Source organism: Rhinolophus sinicus, chromosome 6 (genome assembly GCF_057876585.1).
Source record: "Rhinolophus sinicus isolate RSI-liver-muscle chromosome 6, RSI-T2T, whole genome shotgun sequence".
Lineage (NCBI taxonomy): Eukaryota > Metazoa > Chordata > Mammalia > Chiroptera > Rhinolophidae > Rhinolophus > Rhinolophus sinicus.
The window spans coordinates 61,796,932-61,820,000 of record NC_142506.1 but is presented as its reverse complement, the minus strand read 5'-3'; the positions used below and the strand labels follow the sequence as shown (position 1 = coordinate 61,820,000).

The window sequence follows — 23,069 nt, the reverse complement described above, 5'->3', positions numbered from 1 at the left end:
TAACTTTCAGTGGTTTTTATAGGTCTTTCACACTTTTTTCTATTAGAGTTACCCATAATTGGTCAGTTTTCCTGTTAAGTTCTCATTACTGTCCCAAAGTGACTTTTTACCATTCTAATTAAAAGCTCACTCAGTTTAAAAGCTCTTTTCAGTAATATTAACTCCATGAGTGAATATTCCTTAAATTTGCCAATGGATTAAAAATCACAGTGGCAAATATATGGATGTATAATTACGTCGCATAATATATTATATGTTAACAGTTAATGTGGCCTTTTGATATTCACTACTGATATGTTATCAGAAGAGCAGAGTGATGGTTTCTGCCGTCCCTTTAATCATGAATTCTTTTTATCAATATATTATTTATACCCCAACTACCTCCCAAAAGGATTTTATACAGCTCATAAGACTTAAATGTAATAGGATCAATAAAATAAAGACAAAGAAACGTTAATCTTGTGATGATGAAGAGGGTACAATAACCGTATCTCAAAATAAATATTAAGAATGGGCACTATGGCTTTGCACACACACACTCACACACACAAAGAACATTCAGCTTCTTGACAACTGATAAAATAGGAAAAGGGCTAGTAACAGGCATCATTATTTAATACAAGGACTAGAAGGTGTTGAAATGGAAAGGATGCTATTGGATAGTCTGAAAGAAGGAGAAGAACCGATATTGGAAAATATTTTTCTCCATTTGCTCTGAGACCAGGGCCATAGAGTACACATTAGGAAGAATGCTCTGTCTTCCAGAACTGGGGCATAATGTGCAGTAAAGAGCTATGGATTCTTCCTGGAAAGTTTGGGACAGAAAGTTAAATAATTTGATGTGAGAATTCATAAAGGCAGAAAATAGTTCAAAAAGAAAGAGTTTCCAAATTTGGAAAAGCGATGTGTCTTATGTGTCCCACGGAAACTCAAGAGCTCCAGAGGGAAACTGAGCCCAGGTGACAGAACTTTTCATGGATCAATCCATCTTTCCAAAGGATTTTTGTTGGTCACTTTTAGCTTTTGACCTTAGGATATAAAAATAAGAATATTTGCGTTTAAAATAATAAATGTTTGCGTGTATTAATTCTGGAAATGCATGAATTTGAGGGGTGGAATCTATGCAACAGGAAACAAAGTATGCAGTGACATACCTACAGAGCCACTTGGCTCTCAAAATCAGCAGATGAAATAATTTACTTCTCATCATGAGTTTTCTGCTATGGGTAAAACAGATACCCACATCACTGAAAGGATACACATGTCAGCATTTAGAATATTTAAAGCAATTACAAAACACACTTGGAACAGAGAAAACAAAATAATCGTGCAGCACTACTGAAATGTATTGTTCACATTCCCTCATAAAATAAAATAAAATCTACTGATACAAATATGTTCCATCCTCATTTAAACCGTTCCTATGTTTCTCTCTCACAGAATACTCCTAAGATGTAGGTGAAGACTTTCAATTCTAAAACACACTAACAAAAAGATGTTCACCATGCAATATTCATTTTAAAATCTAAATATTCTTAAGGGCACAAATACTTGTATTAAATGATTTGGAAAATCCTGCTCTAACATGATCGTGACCAATTAACCATACCACGTTTTTACTTCCTCTCTCTGTCACAAGGACTCAGAGTGTTTTACTCTCATTACAGGTTGTGAGAATAAGAACAAGAAACAGTGGTTTCCTATTGAAAATCCCTTTCTATGTATCCCTCCCTGCTTCATTTGGAAATAGCACATGGTTTGGGGCTAGCAGAAGCCTCTCTAATTAGAGCATTCATTATCCTAGTCAGACAGGTAATGTTGAACCAAAGGGACAGCTCGTAGGCTGCCTTTTACCAAGGCAAAGAAAGAGGACAGCTTTGGGGATTTCCTTGTCTTCTGTCTGCCTCTGATCGTCACCCTCCTTCTCAGAGGCCGAAACCACTCAGGGCAGAACACCCTGGAAGCAGCCCGCCAGGGCTTGTGTGTCAGTGGACACCTCCTATAGCAATTGCTTTTTCTGCCTTCTTCTGGACCAATGGGAAGGAAGTCAATTTGAGATTTGATATAAAAGTGAACTCCAGATATAAACCAGTCCCCTTTCCCTCTCCTGGTCTTCTCCAGCACGGCTTTCCTGACACCCCATGTGGAGGGGCTTGCTCTCACAGAAGTCTCAGCGCTGCGTACTCTAACTGCAGTTATACTCTACGCTCCCCCTTGCCAGATGGTGGGTGCCTCAATGAAAGAACCGTGTTTTATTCATCCGTGTAACTTTCACATCTCTTTCAGTCCCTGGGACATGGCAGGTACCAGCTAAAGTTAGCTTGGTCTAACTTTAGACCAAGTGTTCTCATGGATTTGTAACATGAAACTCTTTTTAAATCAGTACTTCACTAACCATCTGGGGGCACCTGGTCTGTGTCAGACTCTCCACCAGGCACTGGATATGCAATGAGACGTGAGCAGAGTCCCAGGTCCTGAGTTACACTCCAGAAGAGGACATTCATGGTGCACAGGAAAATACAAACCAAAACTCTACGGTAACAAACGAGGAGGGAAGGCTTCACAGAGGAGGTGACAGTTGAGCTGAGGCTTAATGAATGAGTAGAATTTTGTCACAAATAAGAAAGACATGTGTTCTGTTAGACACAGATTTCAATGAACATTGCAAGGTCTTATTCTAGAAAAACCTCTGTTCCTTGTAAACTGCTATGAGAATCTCAAAGATGAAGTAAAGGGGGAAATGCTCAAAAATACTGATGGGAAGAGTAAGCAGGACCCAGATCCTGGGATAATTTCCCTTTTTGTTTAATCCTTTGCTCACAGTGGTGTAAATGTAAAATATATATATATGATCTAATATTCTGAGTAAATACAATATGTTCATAGTATTTAAAATCTTACCATGTAGAAAATATGATAAACTCCCTATCTCAGAATATTCCAGTCAAAACTCATGAATAGTCTGTTAGCAAGATAACAAACACAGGAAAACACTGTCTAAGTAAATCTACAGAAAACTATTCAAATTGCCCAAATTTATTTAATAATGCTTCTTAGATTAGCGGTTAAATCATAAATGTGGAGTTTTTAACCACCAATTTGGTGAAATGATCAAATTTTTAAAGGCTTTTAAAACTACTTGACAACTGAATGACCAGTTTTTTTTGGTTGTTGTTTTTTGGTTTTGGAATTAGAGAAGTGAGTTTAGAAAACAGTCTCATTTTCATTAGGTTGAACTAGGTCCTTATGTCTACCATATTACCTCTGTTGTTAAAATCACAAATAAAGAGATGGTCCATATGTCAACCTTGCTACCCGAAACCTTGAAAGAAACAGATTATCTGACTTTCATTGGCCTGGGGAATCTGTATTTTTAAGAAAAGTGGGTTGTCTCATATTTGACACAGGGAAGGATTTCAGTAGCCTAAACATTCACGCTGAAGTCGGAAGAAAGGTGCCCCTCCAGCCAACTACAATCTCTAGGTGGATAAACTGCACAGAAAACAATTGTAAATTCACAGGAGAGCGGAGACAATAAGATAATCAGGGCTGATGGTTATTTCTGGTTGAAAGATACCAACCATTTTAGCTGCTAGGCAAGTGTCTGCCTTCCTGTCATTAATTGCATGCTCCTAAGGCCTAACACAACCTTAATGCATTTTTGTAAGCTGCAGACATGCAAGGTGCTTGGACTGCCGGCAGCACATAAAAACAAAACAAATAAACAAACAAACAAAAACTTGTCTTATTTCCATTTATCTGGTTGCAAAGAGTCAAACACTCTACTGACCGAGTTCACTGAAAAGAACATCTTTGTCAACGCACGTTTAACAGGATTTAAAAAATACTCATAAGAAATGTGCATTATTATTATTATTTGGTGTCAGCACACTGGATTTTTTTAAAAAATGTATGGAATTGGATATTGGTGGCACACTGATGTAAATAACAAATTTTTTTTTTTTTAAATCTATTAAAATTCCTTCCAGTCCTTCTCTGTCCGTGAGAACTTCTTTTTGCACCTAAGCATTTGTTTCTCTGGCGATCGTTCATTTCCTGCCTGGGTTTCTCTTCCTGGTCTCATCTGTGTCACAGACGATGAAAATCGCAGGTTTGCTGTGTCACACTAAAGATATTGCCATCGGTGACCGTTTTTGGCACCCGGATATTTTGAGGCTTTGGCTGATGTAGAAAGGTGCTTACGGATGGTCTGAAATTAAATGTGGGCATGCGGGGACATCCCTGCTTCATTCTGTAACATGATATGTAGAATTTCGACAGTAGAAATCGCATTTTGGTGAATGGGAGGCAGCAGGCAGGATGGAGGAGGAAGGGTGATTCTGGCAATGGAGCTGTCAGCCTGGGTGGTTTTATAAGCAACGCTCCGAAGCCTTGACAGAAAAACTGCTTGCGCTCAATGCCAATCACTTAGCCTTTGTCAACTCAATTGCACATCCTTTCTGAGATGGCATCCGTCTCCACTGACACCCCAAATACAGAGTGCACTGTCATCACGTCTCAGGGGTGAGCACGCACGGGGACTTAACCCAGAGGGGCCAATGGGTAGCCTCTCGGTCTTCGCTGATATGCACGACTGCATGGCAGGGGCATGGAGCCAGGGAAGGAAGGGGCATGAGTTTCAGGGAAAGGATTTCAATGGAAATGATGGCTGGGTTTCTTGACTTAATTCCTGCTATAGAATCAAGCGTTACTAAGTCTTACCTAAGGGAGATGAAGGATTAATACCACTCTCTTGGAACCCAGGCCCTAAAAATCACAAAGAAGGCAGTGTGTCTGTGCATGAAAATTCTAAGCACAGAGAGTCTGTAAGACTTGTTTTATGGTAAGATGAGGCAGGAGGTAAGTGTTCTCCACAAAGCATGCTGTGCCATTTGGTACTTTGCAATATTTTGAACTTTACGTAGGTGCTTATTCCCTGCCTATAGATAGGAGACCATCGACCTCATTTAATAAGAACCACCACTGAGATAATCCAACTGTGACCCTTTCTCTCTGGGAATAGACATGATGGGAGCCCCCCCCCCAAAAAAAAAAAAAAGAAAGACTATTCCCTCCTTTTCCAGTGTGGCATTCTATGGAGCCATCGCCTCTGCACTGTGTTGAATAATTATTTTCTGATCATCATTATCGAGTACCATCTACATCTTAAAGGAGATTAAACATATATTTTAAGTTTATTTAATGTTTCTTCAAGAATCTGTTCTGAGTGTGACCTCTCCAGTTCATGAATCTGTATACAGTTGGCGACCATGCTACCAGATTCCTCAGAGTGTATGTAACCTTCCCCCCAACAGGTGTGTAGGTGCGCTGACGGGTACATTCATGCTTTCAGGTTCTCGGGTGTTATTTACTGCACCATATCAATAATTCCCCAAATGGTACTCTTGAGAACAGAAGAACTGGAGGTGCCTTTGTGAAGTACCTAACTTGTTCTCAGGGAATAGTTACGAATTGGAGAAATGGATGAAGTATTATGCAATATTGTTTATAACAGGTTTTTGTAAAACAAAGTAAGGTTTAAGGAAGGTAAGTAGTTCTGCTTCTATCTCATTTGATGTCTTATCCTCACTAAAATAATACAATTAAGGATACTGTAGAACTGAAAGAATCTACTTAATATGCAATTGATATTCTTTCAACCACCATGCCTTCTGACTAACAGCTAGTCTTCTGAAAGTCACCCAGTTCCCCACTGTATATGGAGCTAGAATGGCAATTGGCCAACAGGGCAACATCCTAAGAAGCCTCTGATTAAAAGACTTCACAAGATTAACTCTAAAAACCTCCTTCCTCAAAGATACAGTGTCCTCATTCACTCTGTGTAGCTTGATTTAATTTCTAATTTTTCTAAAAAATACTCTACTTCCATATATTAATAGATGCTTTTATAGATGCAATTTGTATAAAACTATTATGTCCATGTGTTTATTTCCTACATATAACCTAGTAAACACATACATATGCAAACATAACTCTTTCACACACACACAAAAAAAAAAACACACAGAAAATTCTCTTAACTGGTTGAATAAGGCAATGCCGATCTACGCTATGTATGACATGAAGAATCACTGTGAACAGATTACACTTCTCTATTCTGGAGGCTGTGTTTTGGGTGCAAGGAAAAGTACCGTGGAATCTCTTTCCAGGAGAAGGTACAATGATGCTCTAAGCATCCTCACAAGGTAGGGACCATTCTCCATGGTCTTCTACCTGCCCTAACTCCTTCAGAGCAGTGAACACGGTAACATCTGGTCATAGACTAGAAGATGACACCCTTCCTCTTGTGGGACATCTAGATGTGTCCTGAAAGATACAGTGGGGTCACATCACCTTTTATTGTGAATTACTTCTGTCTGTCTGTACACTCAACCCACCAACCCTCCAAGCTCACATTTCTCTTCTTTCTGGACAGTCCGACCACCCTTGCCTGCAAAAGACTATTGCCACTAAATGTCAAGAGAATAGGGAAGACTTATTTCTTTGTTTAGAAAAACTGAAGAGCGTTAAGATGTCCCAGAGGAGAGAACACTCGGCGGTGAGTTGTCCAGGTCACTTACTGTCCTCTGCCGTCATGAACAGACTCCAAGAACTATGTGCAGTGCCAAATCCATTGGAGACAACCAACTGGAACTCATACTCCGTGTACGGCTGGAGATCTCTTACTTCATGGCCTAACGATGCAGACGAATTGGAAAATAACCTGTGGGAAATAAATGTCAGTTAGGAAGCTTTAGACATTCAAAGAAATAATTTAAAAATACAGAATCTGATTGCAAAGAATTTTCAGATAATGTCAACATACATGAAATGCTGCAATTTTTTGTCATCACATGGTATCTCTTTGAAAATAAATAGCCATTTGGCTGAGGGTTTGTAATATTGCATTTACATGAGCTGTAAATTCTAGTAGCATCGAGTAAATTCTAGCCTAGTATTGAGAATGATGCCATGTGGAATTTGTGAAGTATTGTAATTGTGTAGCCACAGTTCAGATTGCATTTTGGGGGGTCCGGGTATGTGCGTGCATGATGCAATACACGTGCTCATGAAAAGCTACAGGGGAAGAAGCCTTCTTTTAAATGCAATATGAAAGAAAGAAAAGGTATTTTTGGAAAGCAAATGAGTATCTTAGAGTGCTGCTTGTTTTCTGCTTGTTTGAACTATCAAAAGGGGGCCTTTATGTGTTGCAAATGAGAACTGACCTATTGCTCAAAAATCGAAATTTATATAATGTTATTAACCAGTGTTACCCCAATAAATTTAATTTAAAAAAACACACACACAAAGAGAAGATAACGTTACTTCTGTCTGCATTGTGAAACCTGGGGAACAGGTAGATGGGTGAACACAGGAGAACGCTCACTCTAGAAATCCACGGGTGGAGTGGCCAGGCCTCATCCGGAGTTGGTATCGGGGTGAGCCGGGGGCGTTGTTGCGAGCTGGTGTAGACCAGAGAACCTGAAGACTGGTTGGAGTGGCAGATGAAAGCCTCGGAGGCAGCACGCCATCTGGAGCTGTCCAAAAACACAGATGAATTAGAGCAGAGCAAACTGTAGCGAGCATATGCTGGACGGAATGGAAACGCTCCGCATACTGGAAAAACTGCTCACCAGGATCAACAACAATGTTAAACATGGTCCATTTAATTTAACATTTTCGTTCCTGAACTACTGTACTTCCTTATTGTTCATCTCAACGCAGTCACCTCAGTATTTCTGTCTTCGAAGCCAGCCGCCACACAGCAAGACAAATGAAGGGGCCGGGCATCCCCACCTGTACTTCCGTTTATCTAATTGAAACCGCGTAGGGGATGCAGCAAAGCAAATATTAAAGCACCCTTTTCATTTAACTTTTGCTCAATAATCAAGCAACAGAACAGCGAAGGAGCCCAGATTTTTCATTTCTCCCATGTCACCTGCTGCCACGGAGTGTTCTTCTACTCAGGAACACAAGTGTTTTTTGTTGTTGTTGTTGTTGTTGTTTGTTTGTTTTTTGACAAAGCTTTACCAAAACTGTATCTTTCTACAATGATAAATATTCATGATTAGCTGAAATTAGCCATCCCACTCTTAAGTCTCACCTATAAAAATATAAAAACTGAACTTCTTCCCACGTGTGTTTTAAATAATCAGGTGCCCCTTCTCGCAGTGACACTGCCCTCATTCAGATATGTTGCGAGTGGGGGCATATGTGTTGCTCTCTCTAGTCTACTTGAATCTCTGGCAAATCTTCCCTGAATTCAGCATTCCCGCTTGATATAATCTCTCAGGAAAATCTATGTGCATAGTTCTAGAAAGCCTAACAGCAATGAGTAAAACTAAAGTCTATTCCACTAAAAACATTGACAAGATGACTCTACTTATTATTGTTTCCAACAAGTATAACTTGAATGAACCAATCAGATCAGAGTTTTGTTTCAAAGAGAGTCAAAAACTCAAAAGCAAATTACACAAAGCTCTGTGGCCTTAGGAAAATCCCCCAACAACTCCGAGTTTATGTTTCTTATCTTTAAAATGGAGATCCTATTTTCCCCTGGCAGGACTGCTACAGAGATCAGAGACAATGTAAATAAAGCACCTTATTTTGGGTCTTGGCAATTTTTAATTGTTAGTTATTATTACTATTATTATTTTATCGGTCTAACCTGAACTACCCTTAGCACAACTCAAGTGCTACTATAATGTAATTTTTAGAAATATTCTGATTGTTGTAATACGAGCTCCTAATGACCGAGGATTACTAGAGGCCATTGGTGAAGAAGAGATCAAAATAATAAAAAAACATATATCAGGGTTCATTTTCAACTTTCTTTCATACATAACTTTATGTAATGTGTGAGTTTTACCTACTCTCCAATTCAGGAGAATCTGCCTGTGAACCGAGAGGCTAATGAATGATCAGTGATGATGAGAATGGAAGAATTGGATTGCGTGTTTCGTTCATCTGTTGTAAGGATTTTGAGTTCATCAATAATTCACTAATTTATTCAATAAACATTTACTGAGCCTCCATTGCGTGCGGAGTAGCATTCTTTGCGTGGAGGGATAACAGCACGGAGTAAAGCAGCCACGGCCCCTGACCCAATGGACCTTAATGTAAATGGAGTGGGCAAGCAGTGAACAAACGGATACATGAGATCACACCAGAGGGTGACATGTGCTCAGGGGAAAAATAAAGCAGGGTAAGGGAAGGGAAAGTGAAAAGGAATGTGCAATTTTAGTTATTGTACAACAATTCAGATTAGACAGGAAAGTCACACGGAGAACATGTCATTGGATGACACTTGAACAGAGACCTTAGTGACCTAAGGAAGGTGGTCATGCGCATGCCTGCAGGAAGACCAATGTCACCAGAGAGAGCAGGAAGTGCAAAGGCAGTGAGATGGGAAAAGTGCTGGTTATGTTTAAAGAACTGGGAAAAGCCAGTGTGGCTGGAGCAGCCAACGGAGAGGGAAAGGAAAAGAGGATGGAGGCATAGGCAGGGTCTAGATCCCTCTGGATCCTTTCTAGGTCTTAAAAGTCACAGTAAGGATTTTGGATGCCATTCTACGTGGGGTCGGGTGCCACTACAGGACATGAATAAAGGAAAGGGCATGATTTTAAACTGATGAAAGCTACTCAGTGCTAATGGAGGAGCGGGGACAAATGTAGAAATAGGGAAATCACCTATTGTAATGATCCAGGCAAAAGGTGACAGTAGCTTCGATTCGAGTGATAGCAGTGGAGGCGGAGATACATTTTGCCGTTGAGTGTGGAGTGCATTGCTGAGAGACAATAAGATGATGCCAGTGTTTTTTGGCCTAAACACCCAGGTAAACGGTGGTGCCAATACTGGGATGAGGAACACTGAGCGGAGACATCACTTATGGAGAGGTTCGGGAGCTCTGAATTGTGTTACATTTAAGAGGTATGATTTGCATCATTAGTGGAGACATCAGGGTGACTGGAATTTGGATAGGGGTTGTGCATCAACGTATACTGGATAAATCTGACTGTCTATTTGTTAAAGGTCAATAGAATGATCCAGAAGCGACTGGGCAAAATGATCATGCAGGGGAAGGAAGAATCAAATTTCTTGTGTGGGAGAGAGAGAGAGAGAGAGAGGGAGAGAGAGAGAGGCAAGCCAGTGCACATGTGAACCAAAATGACAGGCAGTACATGCTGGCTGTTGAATAAAGCAGGGACAATTCACCCATTGTACAGAAGGGAATGCAGACATTGAGGCAACAGATGGAGAGACAGGTGGATTCACCGATAGGTGAAAAAAACAAAAACAATGATCTCTTCTGATGGCATCCATTTTCTCAGGGAGCAAAATAAAAGCTAAGGTATCAGCTTAGTGCCAACGTGTGAGAGTAAATTGGATGCTCAAAGAGAAACAAAATGGTATGAAACAGTTCTCTCAGTTAGTAGAAATGTGACATGACTAAGAAAGGCAATGAAATTGTTGCCCAGGGCCAGCATTCCAAAAAGTTAACTTTAAATCTTTGGTTTAAAGGACGTTCATCGCTAAAGACGTTTTAACTGGTATTTTATCTGTGAGCACAAATAGTTTTAGCAACGATGACTTCTTATTTGATACAGTCTTTAACTGATTTATGACAAATGCACATACAAAAAGAACATGGGCAAAAAGTAAAGTACAAATTGCATAAGCCATGTCCCTCAGTTGAATATTTTTTCATTTCATTTTTCTGTGTCAAGGAATAGAATGTTATAGATAATTCAAATTCTGAATAAAAATCAGCCCTAAGAAACTGTGAACATGAAGAATACAATAGAGTTTTAAATATGTACACAAAAACAATCTCTTCAAGTGTTAAAAACTGCATAACCATGGTACTAGAATAGAGAAGTGCCCAAAAGTAGACTTCACAATAATAAAGTATCTTGAATTCTCTTCTGAGTAAAAACACACACACACCAAAAAAAACACAAAACAAAAAAACACACGCACACACAAAAAAACACAAAAAAACAAAACAAAACAAAAAAACAAACTGGTCCATTAAACTGGTCAGTCACACTCTGATAATATAAAGTTGCAAAGTATTTCCAAACAGAGTGATCGTCTTAAATTATTTACTCAGAACTATTCATTCTGCATGCTTTCAGTAACATTGAATTCTGTAAACCTTTCTTTCCCCTCTGGTTAACCCCTTTTATCCTAGACCTATTCCTTAGAGGCTCCTTAGCACCAAAGTAATAACTGGGAGCCAGCCATAATTCCACCCCTGGTTTCTTAACAGAAGAGCCGTGTATCTATCAGCTTGATATATTGTCTCCAAGATGCTATGTTGCTCAAAAAGCCTCTCTCAAATTTAATATGACCCTCACGGGGCAAGCACTCCACAGACAACCTCCTGAATCAACACATCTTGTCCAGTAAATACTAATTCTACAAGGCAACTGGATAAAACAGCTACCCCAACCTATAAATTCAAAGAAAGGGAGTTTTTAATAAAATTTCAAATTTAACCTTTTTGGGGAGGCAAAATGAATAAAAAACAGTAAGTAATAAATTAAATCACAGATTACACTATTCCAGCTGGTATAATCTTTTGACTGTTTTGATGGTTTTGTTCAACTTTTAAATGATGTATACTTCTGGACGCTTCCATATCCAAAACAACAACACAACAACAAAAACCAAACAGAACGCCCCAAACCTTTGCTCCATACAGATACGCAGAACTCTGGGGGGGGCTCTAAAAAAGCAAAACCAGAAAGAAGCTCTTTCAATCCACGTGGCTAGTGACTACTAAAGCTGCAGTGGCCAGAAGTGCAAAGTTTTGTGGACAAAATCAATTCACTGTGCTTCTCATATGCCCCAATTTCTCAGGCAAGCCCCCCAACTTTTACTACTGCCATGTATATTTTTTGTGTGTATATGCATTTCAAAACACTGGAATAAAACATTGCATTAACATACCAAAGAAGTCCATAACTATGTGTATTAAATCAAATCTGTGATAAAATATATCAAATGTCACTCTGTACAAGGTTCTTTGCTGGGGGTGGGGAAAGAGCAGAATAGGCAGAAAAAGGACTGGACCATCTGCTTCATAGTTAAAGAGAGAAAAGACGTGACTCACAGACTGACACAGACTGTAACTAACACAGACTGTCTGCACACCATAAAGTGGCGTAAGGGCCCCAGGGGTTTGAAACATTAGGAACCTGCCTCCCAGTGTGGACGGGACCTCTACTTTCCGAGGGAAAGGGTTTGAGGAGGCATTGCCATGGAGGGACTGTGAGACAGTTCACGAGGGGTAACCGTGTCTTCAACCCAATGCCCGTGCCTGTGACCCCCATGAACTCCAAGAAGTGATGCTATTCCGTGGGGCTTCACATGGAGTGTCAATCCAGCCCAGCCCACACCACTGTCGGGCTTCAGAGATGAGACTGTTGGCATCCCCGTGTGGTGTTCCCTGTTCACATGTCATAAGAGAAGCCATGGCCTTTTATCCTTCTGCATCCTGGCTGCATCGCTGAAGAGCCTGGCACATATTCAGAATCCTTGGATTACACGTTTCCCTCTCCTTGTCTAAAATAGCTACAGTACGAACGAGGATTTTTATATTCTAATTTCCAGAACGGAAAATTAAAGTTCAGACACAACTATTGAGTCGTTGAGTCATAAACAAATTGAAAACAGAAGGCGAGACTCAATTTCCAGTCACTAAACCATATGTCATTAGAAAAGGTATTAATTATGAGGAATGTGCAGATGTGCTAACAAATGGACAGCCAACCTTGAGCGCAAGGATGTACAAACAGAGCGGCGGTGAATGGTGACAAGTAGGTTAGAAGAGATTTAGTGTTTGCAGAAGAGGAGCACGTGACAGCTAACCTTCGGGAAACCATGCAATGTACCAGGTTCGTTAACATAATGGTTTCTAATTCTCAGAACTGTACTACGGAATCGTGATGTTAACTCTTCGTAGTGGAGATCAGTATCTGAGGCTCAGAGAGGTTACATACCCTCAAATCACAAAAACAGAGGGAGGATGTAAACTGGGATTGTTTACATGTGAAGACAGTGCCCTTAATTCTACACTGCAAATCAGCTCGGTAGAGGAAGTGATTTATAGTAGGAAATTAATACTAAATAGATGAAGTCAATAAATTAGTTATAGTAAAGGTGAGATTTGCTTTCCGTCCAAGTTGCATTCCTAAACGGTACTTTCCTGGTCTTATGTCTTTGTCACAGCTGGGTCTCTGTCTCCTCATTGTCCCCAAGGCACCTCACACAGAACAATGAGTGTGAACTTGACAGTTCTCAGGAATCAGTCAAAGCCCATAAAAATTCACTAAGATGCAAAATGGACAGGTCTTCAGCTTGGCAAGAAAAATATGTTACGAAATGAAGTGGCATCTATAGGTATGTCATGGAATTCATCTCTGCCAGTACCGTGTTCAAAAATCAAACACCAGCATCTTGAACTTGGAGTGGAGATAGCATAGAAGCCACCAGGTTTAACCTCCCACCAAATAGAGAATTCGTGCCTAAGCCATCCCAGCTGGGTGACATCAGGCCTGTTTGCTCACTGCCAGTGATGGGAAGCGTTGCTTTGTTAGTGGCCCCACTGCATTACTGGGCACTTCTCACTTGTTGGGAAGCCCTTTTGACGTACAAGTAAAACTACATCTCCTCTACCTAACCTAGGGTTGTCGACTGGCAAAAATAACCCTCCAGATAAATCCACAAGAAAAACAGTCTATTTGAAAAAAAAGGAAAAAGAAACAAAAATCACCACCGCAGTGCAGGAACACACACATCCAACCCGAGACTCCAACCCGCTCCCATGTGAAGAAGGAAAATAATGGCTGGTTCCAAGATGGCTATTCATTCTATTTATTAGCATCCCTCCCTGTGAAGTTACCACAAAGTTCAATAGCAAGTCAGGGCTAGAGAGTCAACTGGGGGCCCAGTTCCACCCACAGTCTTCCCAGCTCCATGGTTAAGCATCCCAAGATGACAGTTCACTTGTATCAGGGTGAATGCATCTGTTTGTCCACACCGGGATGTTTAGAGAGGGAGATAGGGTGCTCTAAATAATTAGCAGGGGTAACTGAGCTGCAGTAGGCAAAGCTGGGACTATAGGGGCGGTGGGGGCGTGTGGCCGGCCATGCTACAACACCGGGCTCTTCAAGACTTTGTCTGACTCATCCTCATCCCCGAGGACAAGCCTCCAGCACCATCACGGGCCAGAACTCCAGGCACGTTCAAGCAGCTGTCCTGTTCTCCACTGAAGTTCCCCATTTCAGGGTAAACATCGCTTCCCTCCCACTAGTTTCCAGATGATTCCTCAACCATTATCTAGGTTTGGTTTCTGATGTGGATCTGTTCTAGTTTGATAAATAACATCCCTTTAAAAATATGAAGTCTTCTACTTCAACTGAACATTTTCTGTGCATTTTGACTTTGTTTTCTACAACTGATGTGGTGGGAAGCTCACCGAGCATCTTAATTCTGCATTGCTTAATATTGGAGTTTATCACTGTCATTCAGATTGGCTATGTAGTTGATTCCAAATGGTCATTTGGATAGCTAACCATGCCAGATCAATCATTTTCCAGGGAACACACAGAACCAGAGAGGATTATTATTAAAAAGGCAAAGTATTTCAGGAGAAACTGTAGTACCTAGCACAGTACTTCCTATACAGAGATGTCCTGTAAAAATGGACAGATGGATGAGTTGTAGGAGATAAGATCTGGAAAAAGCAATCTTTTTCCCCCTATGATCCTAATAATTGTTAAGATCCAGACCATATTTTTCATTTACAAATAAGGACCCAATTATATGAAAATGAATAATTTTTTCAATATAAAAGATATTGCTTGGAGAGTGCTAATGTGTCAGTATCAAATTAGATCTGAAGTAATACTTTATAATATATTCATTGTATCATTTATTTTCCTCAATGTCCCCATTTCACAGATGTGAAAACTGAGGTTAGAAAAGGTTAAACAACATGTCTGAAATACATGACTAATACATGGCAACCTATGGTTTTATGAATGTCTATTGTTTCCAAGTCTATAATTCATCTCTCAACACCAACATGAATCTCAAATTTAAGTCTGGCTATTCTTTTTCCCCGTAATACACCGAAGTGATTATAATATAAACTCCTTGAGAGCAGAGATGTTATTTCCTGTATCTTTATGTAAACTTTAGAGCACTTACCAAATTTTGAGAATTCAGTATTGCTACTCAAATAATTACTAAACAAATGGTAAATTTGGTGCTTATAGAACTAAACAGAGTGCTTTTTTTTAAGTATGTATTTTATACCTATGAAAATAATATATGTTTGTGATAGAAAATTTGAAAATTACCAAATAAAAAAAATGATTATCTGTAATTAACCAGAAATGGTCATTGCTATATTATTATAAACTACCTTTCCAGTCTTTCTTATATGCAAGTAGATTTATACATAATTTTTTGAAACGGTTTGGTTGAATCACTTTATTATTTTGTAAACTCTGTTTGCTTTACAAGATATGGTGAAAACTCTCTATGCCATTAACTCTATGGCATTTTTCAGTTACATGACTTCTAACAATATAAAGTGATGACTTATAAAGTGATGATACTTTCTCAGTGTTGTCACCAGTGGAGTAGAGGAGTATTTAGGACAGAATTCTGCCTAGGAAAAGAGTGTGTGCATAAAACAAACAATTTGCAAAATGATTTTTTTTTTTTTTTTTTTTTTTTTGTCACTCAATTCAGTGACAAAATATTTTGGAGTATGTTATTGAATAAAAAAACCTGAAGATAGAACAACATTTGTCCTTGGTCCTTAACTGACTCACTTGGGTCTACATTTCTGAAGGAAACAAAATTTCACCAATGTTTTGCTGATATGAGACTATGTCCATCAAAATTGGTTCAAATATTTGTCAAAAGTTCTGTGAAACCCAATTGTCAGAACTCACCTAGCTCTAGTAATTGTTCTTCATGAAATGAAAAATTGTCCCTGTCTTCACTAAGAATGCTTTAATTAGAATGGAAAAGAAGCAAGGATATCCCCAGTTACAGTTTATAATAGGAGTAATATAGAAAAAGGTGGCGAAGGTGGGTCAAGGGCACCAGAATAAAAAGACACCACTGAATACTAATTGCTATTGACCATTTTTAGAAATGAAAGATTCCACTTCACGTTATCATCTGTAGGACCAAGGCAACACACCTCCGCTTCCACCTCTCTTTGTGGTTTAAGATTAAAGAGTTGCTTAAAATTATGCTGCAAGAGAGTTTCAGTGAATTTGTTAACCAGGAAACATCACACAGATTGTGGACCTCCTCTGTTAATTCTGAGATACCCCAAAGCTGTGAAGGATGTAGCTCATTGTGCTCTGAGAAAAACAGGAATTTTGAATTGCATTAGATACGTTATTTGTTCAACTAGAATCTGGAACTGTCACTTTGTCAGACTAATTAGAGCCCCTGAAATTGGTGGTCATAATACCCAGAAGATTTTTTTTTTGCTGTTGTTACAACTCAAACCACCAACAGAATTTTATTCTTTTTCCTCACAAATTTCCTAGATTTAGATACTCTATTATTTAAGCCTTTGCTCATGACATTTGAATTCCTCTTAGTATTCCTAAGAGAATTTCTTAGTATTCCTATTATTTTGAATACCATTACTTTCATCCAAATTAATTTCTAGGCAGCGTAGATTAAGTTCTTTTTTCTTCAGAATCTGATAACTTGAGCCCTCTGTGTAGTGTATCTTCAATTGGAAAAAATAATTTAAAACATACGCAACAAAAATATTAGTGGATTAAGTCTACCCTACTTTTACTTAAAATATTGTTCATTCACTTCATTTAAAATAATTCTCTAAAGAATTTCACCTTTGTAAAATTAAAAATAGATACGCTTAGCAAGGTTAATGCATGATTTTAACAATGAGTAAATTCAAGCTAGGTCAAAGCCACTTTCTTCAGAAAGAGTGCATTAAATATCCTCCTGCTAAATGCATCTAACAAGAACAATAGTAAAAGAAAAATGGAGTTAAGAAGACAAACTACTGTATTTTAGAATTGGATTCTTTCTTATGATACCACTGAATCTACTAGTCTGGGATAGAATCAAAGGCCAAGAAATTAAGTGATCTTTGAATAGCTGACAAAACTTCAGTCATTTAATGACAGAAGAATCAGAGGGAATTGGTTATAGAAGTAATCTAAACAATGGGATTGGATCTAATATTCAAGCTGATTAAACACTCACTGATAACTAGATCTAGCCTTCAAACACTCAGCATATATGGGGCATCCCTTACCTCACTGACCCATTAATTTCACATTCTCTATTGGGGACAATAAAGCAATAGTCATCAGCAGGGCCAGAAATACTGAATGACTTCTAAAAACTGATTTCAGCTCATGAAATGAGGCAAAGTACGATTCTCTCACTTGTTCAAGGTCATTTGGCTAGGAGGAGGAGAAATTAACCTGCTACTGGTCACTATAGGAAGCCAGTCTGGTTGATTGTGGAAGCCACATTCTTAACCACTAGGATAATTTGCTTATGTGTGAGTGTGTATATGTGTGCAGGGGTTATAGACAAACAGAAGACATAGGATACGGCACTTTCATAATTTCTTTATCTTGTATACTATTTTTTTCCTCAAGCAACTTCTAATCTCATTTTCTCAGGAAGTAAGAATTTGTGTGTGTGTGTGTGTGTGTGTGTGTGTGTGTGTGTGTTCCCGAAGAAAGTAAGCAATGACAAAAAAGTAAAAAGTAAGCTTAGATTATCAAGAATGTTTCACTGGTCATAAAGCCTGGGTACATGAGAAGATACAATAATTTAAATCTAATCCTTTTTGAGAAAATCTCCCAAATATATATAAATCTTACCGATTTCAGAATAGCCTGCATCCATTCACTAGTTCTACAAAAAGACTGGGTTGGGCCCTGTCACTGTAGTGACAGAAATTACTGTATGTTTTATTAAAAACCTATTTTTGTCTCTCTCTTTTTTATCCCAAACTCTAATTTAGTTGTTGTTCCCCTAGGTACAAAGTACACAGTTCATAATTCATTTGATATAAAATGTCAGTTTAGATTCTCGCCTGTCTTTGATAAATGAGAAAAAACATGTACATTTCAATTTCCTCAATGCCAGAACTACCAGAAACAACCCCCTATTGTGCTTTGCAAAGACCTTTGTGTTAAATTAAACATCAAGACTCTGAAACTGTGGGGAAGGCTATTTCCAAGACAAAGAGTACAAATGCAGGAGACAGAGGGAGACAGCTAATGCTTTTCCTACCAGTCAGGTGCTATCTCCCAAAGAGAATCTTTGATCCCCAGATTAGTCCTCACTTATAATTTAGCACACCCCAACCAGGCTGCTGTGTCCTTCCACTGAGCTTTGAGAGGCTGTTGTTAGAATCACCAAGGAAAAGACACATGTAGATGCTTAGCGCTTGGTTTCATTTTCAACCCAAATAGTGATATTTTATGTATATTTTGTGCTTATTACATACCATGCTTTACACTCTTTAGACAAATAGTCGAGCACCTACTTATGTGCCAGCTGACCTTGTCAGAGAACGCCGCCCATCCTTCATCCTTTACCAAAACCCATCGAGGATGCTTATGGGACTATGCAAGCCCTTCTCAGATGAACACACTGAGGCCTAGAAAGGACAACTTGCCTGACGCCACGTATTCAGCAAATGAAAATGCCGGAGATGGTGGGCAGCGTTGAGGTTAAAATTCAGACAGTTTGACAGGAACTGTAATCAATGTGCTTCACAAATGCACAATGTAAGCGACACACACACTTGATTTATAGAGTCAACCACGTGAACAAGGTTCTAGCCCTTTCTGTGGTCATGCCCACCACCTCAGACTTTGAAGAGAAAAGCGTTCCTCTTTCCTGACAGCCCGAAGGACGCAGATGGTCGCTGCTGTGACCAGTGCGATTCCCCTACACGCCATAGGCCTCACACTCCTGGGTTCTCCAATATTCCACTTGTGAGTGAGTGCCCTCATGTGACTGTCATGTTTTCAATCTGTTCACGGAAAAAAGGACTAGAGGCAGAAAAGGATTCATTCATTCATTCATTCACTCATTCCTTTTTACAACTATGGTCTCCCTTGCTCTTTCAATGAAGTTTTAAAAAATTATAAAATTAACATTATTAGATAAATTGGCTCTCTTTACAAGAGTGCAAATTGTGTGCAATGCAAAGGTCACATCTATTCATTTCCCTTGACATATAGAGGTGTGAACACCAATTATTCAACTGTGATATAGGCCCAAAGAGAGGACAACTTAGTAATTAGCAATAATGACCCGACTGTCGTACACTAATGTTTCGGGTAAATGCAGTTGAACAAAGTCTAAAGAGATCGCCCTATACCTACATAAAAGCCTCTGCAACAGCAAATCGGATCTGAAAACTTAAAATTTTCTATTACAAGCCAAAGAAGGAATGGAATTCACAGCTCATGTCAGCGGAGAGCTAAAAATTCAGAAAAGTGAATAATTTCAGTAAAGTTATATGAGTTTTTGTCCCAAATAAACAAATGGGTCATGTTAATATCCTCTTCACCTAATTAGAGTTTATCTTAGATAGACATGTATCGGTGAATATGAAGGACGTTTGTCAAAATACGTGGTTTGCAATCAAGTACTTTATCCACACTGGGAAAGGGGGGCCCAGCTGGGTGGTGCTTGGTGTCTACATAGAGTGTGGACTACATAACAACATCGCCTATGCTTTACTGCTGTAAAAATACCACTTTTAACTGAATATCTTTCCTCTCATTGGATTTTAAAGTTTAAGCGCACGGGTGGTGTGGCTCATTGATAGCTGTCTCGTTCGTTGCCCACAGGTTTTGGATACCGGACGTTTTAAGCAAACGATACCCCTGAAACTATATCTGACACAACTGTAGTGTCGGGTAACATGTTCAGACCCCTGTGCACGAGGGGGCCGAGAAATCTGTGCTACTTCTGCTAAGACGCAATGCGAGTGGCCCATGCAGAGCAGGGGCTCCCATGGTGGCTTCTGAAGCTGGTCTCTGGGTCTGAACATGCCATTTCCTGGCTGCATGACCTTGACGGAGGAGTTGCAAGCAATCTCTTCCTTTGCTTCCTCACGTGTTCATGGGGATAATAATAGCACTTTCTTCACAGAGTTTCTGAGAATTAAATGAATGGTTTAAACAGCAGCAGCACCAGTAAATTCTATCTACCGTGTTTCCCCGAAAATAAGACCGGGTCTTCTATTAATATTAACTCCAAAAGATGCAGTAGGGCTTATGTTCAGGGGATGTCATCCTGCAAAATCATACTAGGGCTTCTTTTCCGGTTAGGTCTTATTTTCAGGGAAACACGGTAAGTGGGAGTCATCAGTGTATCAAGGAAAACTACAGACACATGTCACTGAATTGCGCTTCACAAGTATTGTATTTTTGTTCACAAACTGAAGGCAAGACCCTCCACCAGCAAAAAGATTGTGACTCTCTCCACTGTGGTCTGGAATCGAACCTACAGTGTCTCCCAGGTGCACCTGCATTTGTATTTAATAAAAGGTTACATAATGTTAATTGTTCTCTAGGCAACGGAAAACTATGTCAGCCTGCTTTGTGGAGTAGCGCTCGTGAACTCTTGGAGGGAAAAATCTCACGGAAGAGGTCTAACAGCCTGCAAACCATGCAATGTGGGATAAAGATGTAACTGACTTGAGGAGACACATTTCAAAACCCCGCAGCGGAAGTGTGGCCACAAGGCGCTCATTAAAGAAAATTCCCCAGAGGGAGGAGACTCGGCTTTCAGTTACATGAAGTTCCTTATAACAGATGTTTCATGACGGAATTGAAGAGCAGAGGAAATTCAACTGACAGCGTCCGTACAGTAGGACCGATCAGTGTTCCTTGGTGCATAAAACATCATGTCCGTTGATTTCTGGCGCCACAGGTAGGAATCAGCATCTGGACCTGGTTAGCAATAGCAGTCCTTCCTCCACCAACGTGGGGAGACAGTGAGAAACACACCAGACCCCTGACACTGGAAAGGCCTCTGGCCCTGAGAACGGAGCATCCACATTCAAAGACAAGTGGAGTGTAGGGTCCTGTTTCATCTGTTTTTCCCTTTGTGTCTCAATTACAAGGCTGGCGAGTCATAGACGAGATCATATATTTTTTTTCTTTGAAAGTGTTTTAAAGATGACCGAGTTCAGAGCGTTTCAAACTTGGGTATGCACCCAGATAACCTGGGGGACATCTAACAAAACACAGATCAATAGGCTCCACCCTCAGAATTTCTGATCCAACAGGTTGAGGACGAGGCTCCAGGGTGTGCATTCCAAACACGTCCCTAGGAAGGGCCGATGGCCTTCGTCCGGGACCCCTGTGGGAACCGCTGATCTAGTTCAGGTCTGTCGTTTGAGCAATGAGAAGCCTTCATCAGAGTCAAGTACAGTTACTTCAATTAGCTCCTTAGCACAGGAGTTGCTGCTACAGCTCAGGACCCCAAGACATGAATGCAGAGACTCAGGACATTCCCAGGTCACCTAACGCTGAGGAGCACCTTCGGAAGCGGGTCAGTGATGTCACATTCTCGGTCGGTATCATTTCAGTTCAAATCAGGTTTGCTTCCTGAGGTTTCCACATTTGAGAGCTCAAACTACAGGCAACACCTGTTGAGCGGCCACAATTTGGCATGATTTTAAGTGGCCGCGATGCCTCTCTAAATGCTCGCTACTCTTTTTCCTTTCTCTCAAGGGTTTTGTGGGTTAAGCACTTTTGTTTTCAAGTGGCAGGAAACCTGCCCGACACACACAGGTTTAATAATGAAAGGGGTTGGCTCCTGTAGTAGACAAGTCTAGGGAAAGAGCTGGTTTCAGGCAGAGCCTGAATGAAGGGATAAATGATGTCACCAGAATCCATTCTACCTCCTTCTCTGATATCTACTCTTTCTTCCATGTTGGCTACATTCTCAGACTCTTTGAGGAGCAATGTGACCGGCAGCAGATTCAATTGAATCCCAGATTCAAACCCAGGATATGTCATATTCCTCTGTTGGCTATACTGGTTTATTGCTTCTCTTTGGCTCTGAGCACGGAGAGCCCATGGTTCCCGAGGGAAATTGGAACAGTGGAATCAAAAGAAAGGGTGGAAAGGATGAACGACTGTTGGGTGCAAAATAACACAAGGCCACTATTTCTATACAAAACCACGTGAGATTATGCAAATGTGGGAAGCTGGCAGCCCTTTGCTGGAGGCTCCTTGTGTCCATGCTAAGAACACATCAAAGTTCCCTGTCGTCTTCTCCATGGTTCAAAAGTTAGTTCCTTTCTAAAGAGGTTTTATAAGCAGGAAGCTCGTTGTGAAGACAGTGAATGTGACCAGTTAGGAAAATGTCACAAACTATAAAGTAGAAATGAATCCTTCTCTTTGGTGTTGTAATATAATCTTACACATACACACACACCACACACACACACACACACACACACACACACACACAGCAGATTAAACAATCAATTCTAAGAAGGTAAAGGGAAGATATTTCAGAAAAGGATTTGAGAGCATGTTTAAGGCAGTTGTAGATGCTTTGGTTCTAGTCTAACAACATACTTGGGAGAAAACACAGGTTACACTAAATGGCCTGGTATGTGTTCTCAAAAGTACACTATTTTATTAAGAATTTACATACTTATTCATTGAATCCACCTACTTTCAAGGGGTTGATTTTTCCAGGGGAAAAACAGCAGCACATTTGGAAGACATGCATAAAATAAAACATTGTGCACAACTGTTCTAAAGATTCATATGAATTGGATGCAATAAAAATTGTGTAGTTTTTAATACACCAAAGGTGAAGACAAGCCATGTGTTTATGTGCTAGAATATTGTTCTTTTAAAGAATGCAGTTCCTCACAATCCTGTATCTTCATTGTGACTTTTACATTATACAAGGCACTTAATCTTTCCTTTCCTTCTACTCTCTGAATAAGGTACCATCTTTGCCTATTCAATTTCTAACCTACAGCTTAATTT

The 23,069-nt window shown here is 39.8% G+C and overlaps 1 protein-coding gene across 1 annotated transcript in view; it reads right to left on the bottom strand.

Moving 5' to 3' along the window:
- Positions 1-23,069, bottom strand: part of USH2A (usherin) — a 580,537-nt gene that overhangs the window by 209,434 nt on the left and 348,034 nt on the right. The window contains exons 39-40 of the mRNA XM_088799150.1: positions 7,388-7,538; positions 6,582-6,724 (exon numbers count right to left, since the gene is read on the bottom strand). Coding sequence (XP_088655276.1) covers positions 6,582-6,724; positions 7,388-7,538 — 294 coding nt within the window. The remainder of the gene's footprint in view (positions 1-6,581; positions 6,725-7,387; positions 7,539-23,069) is intronic.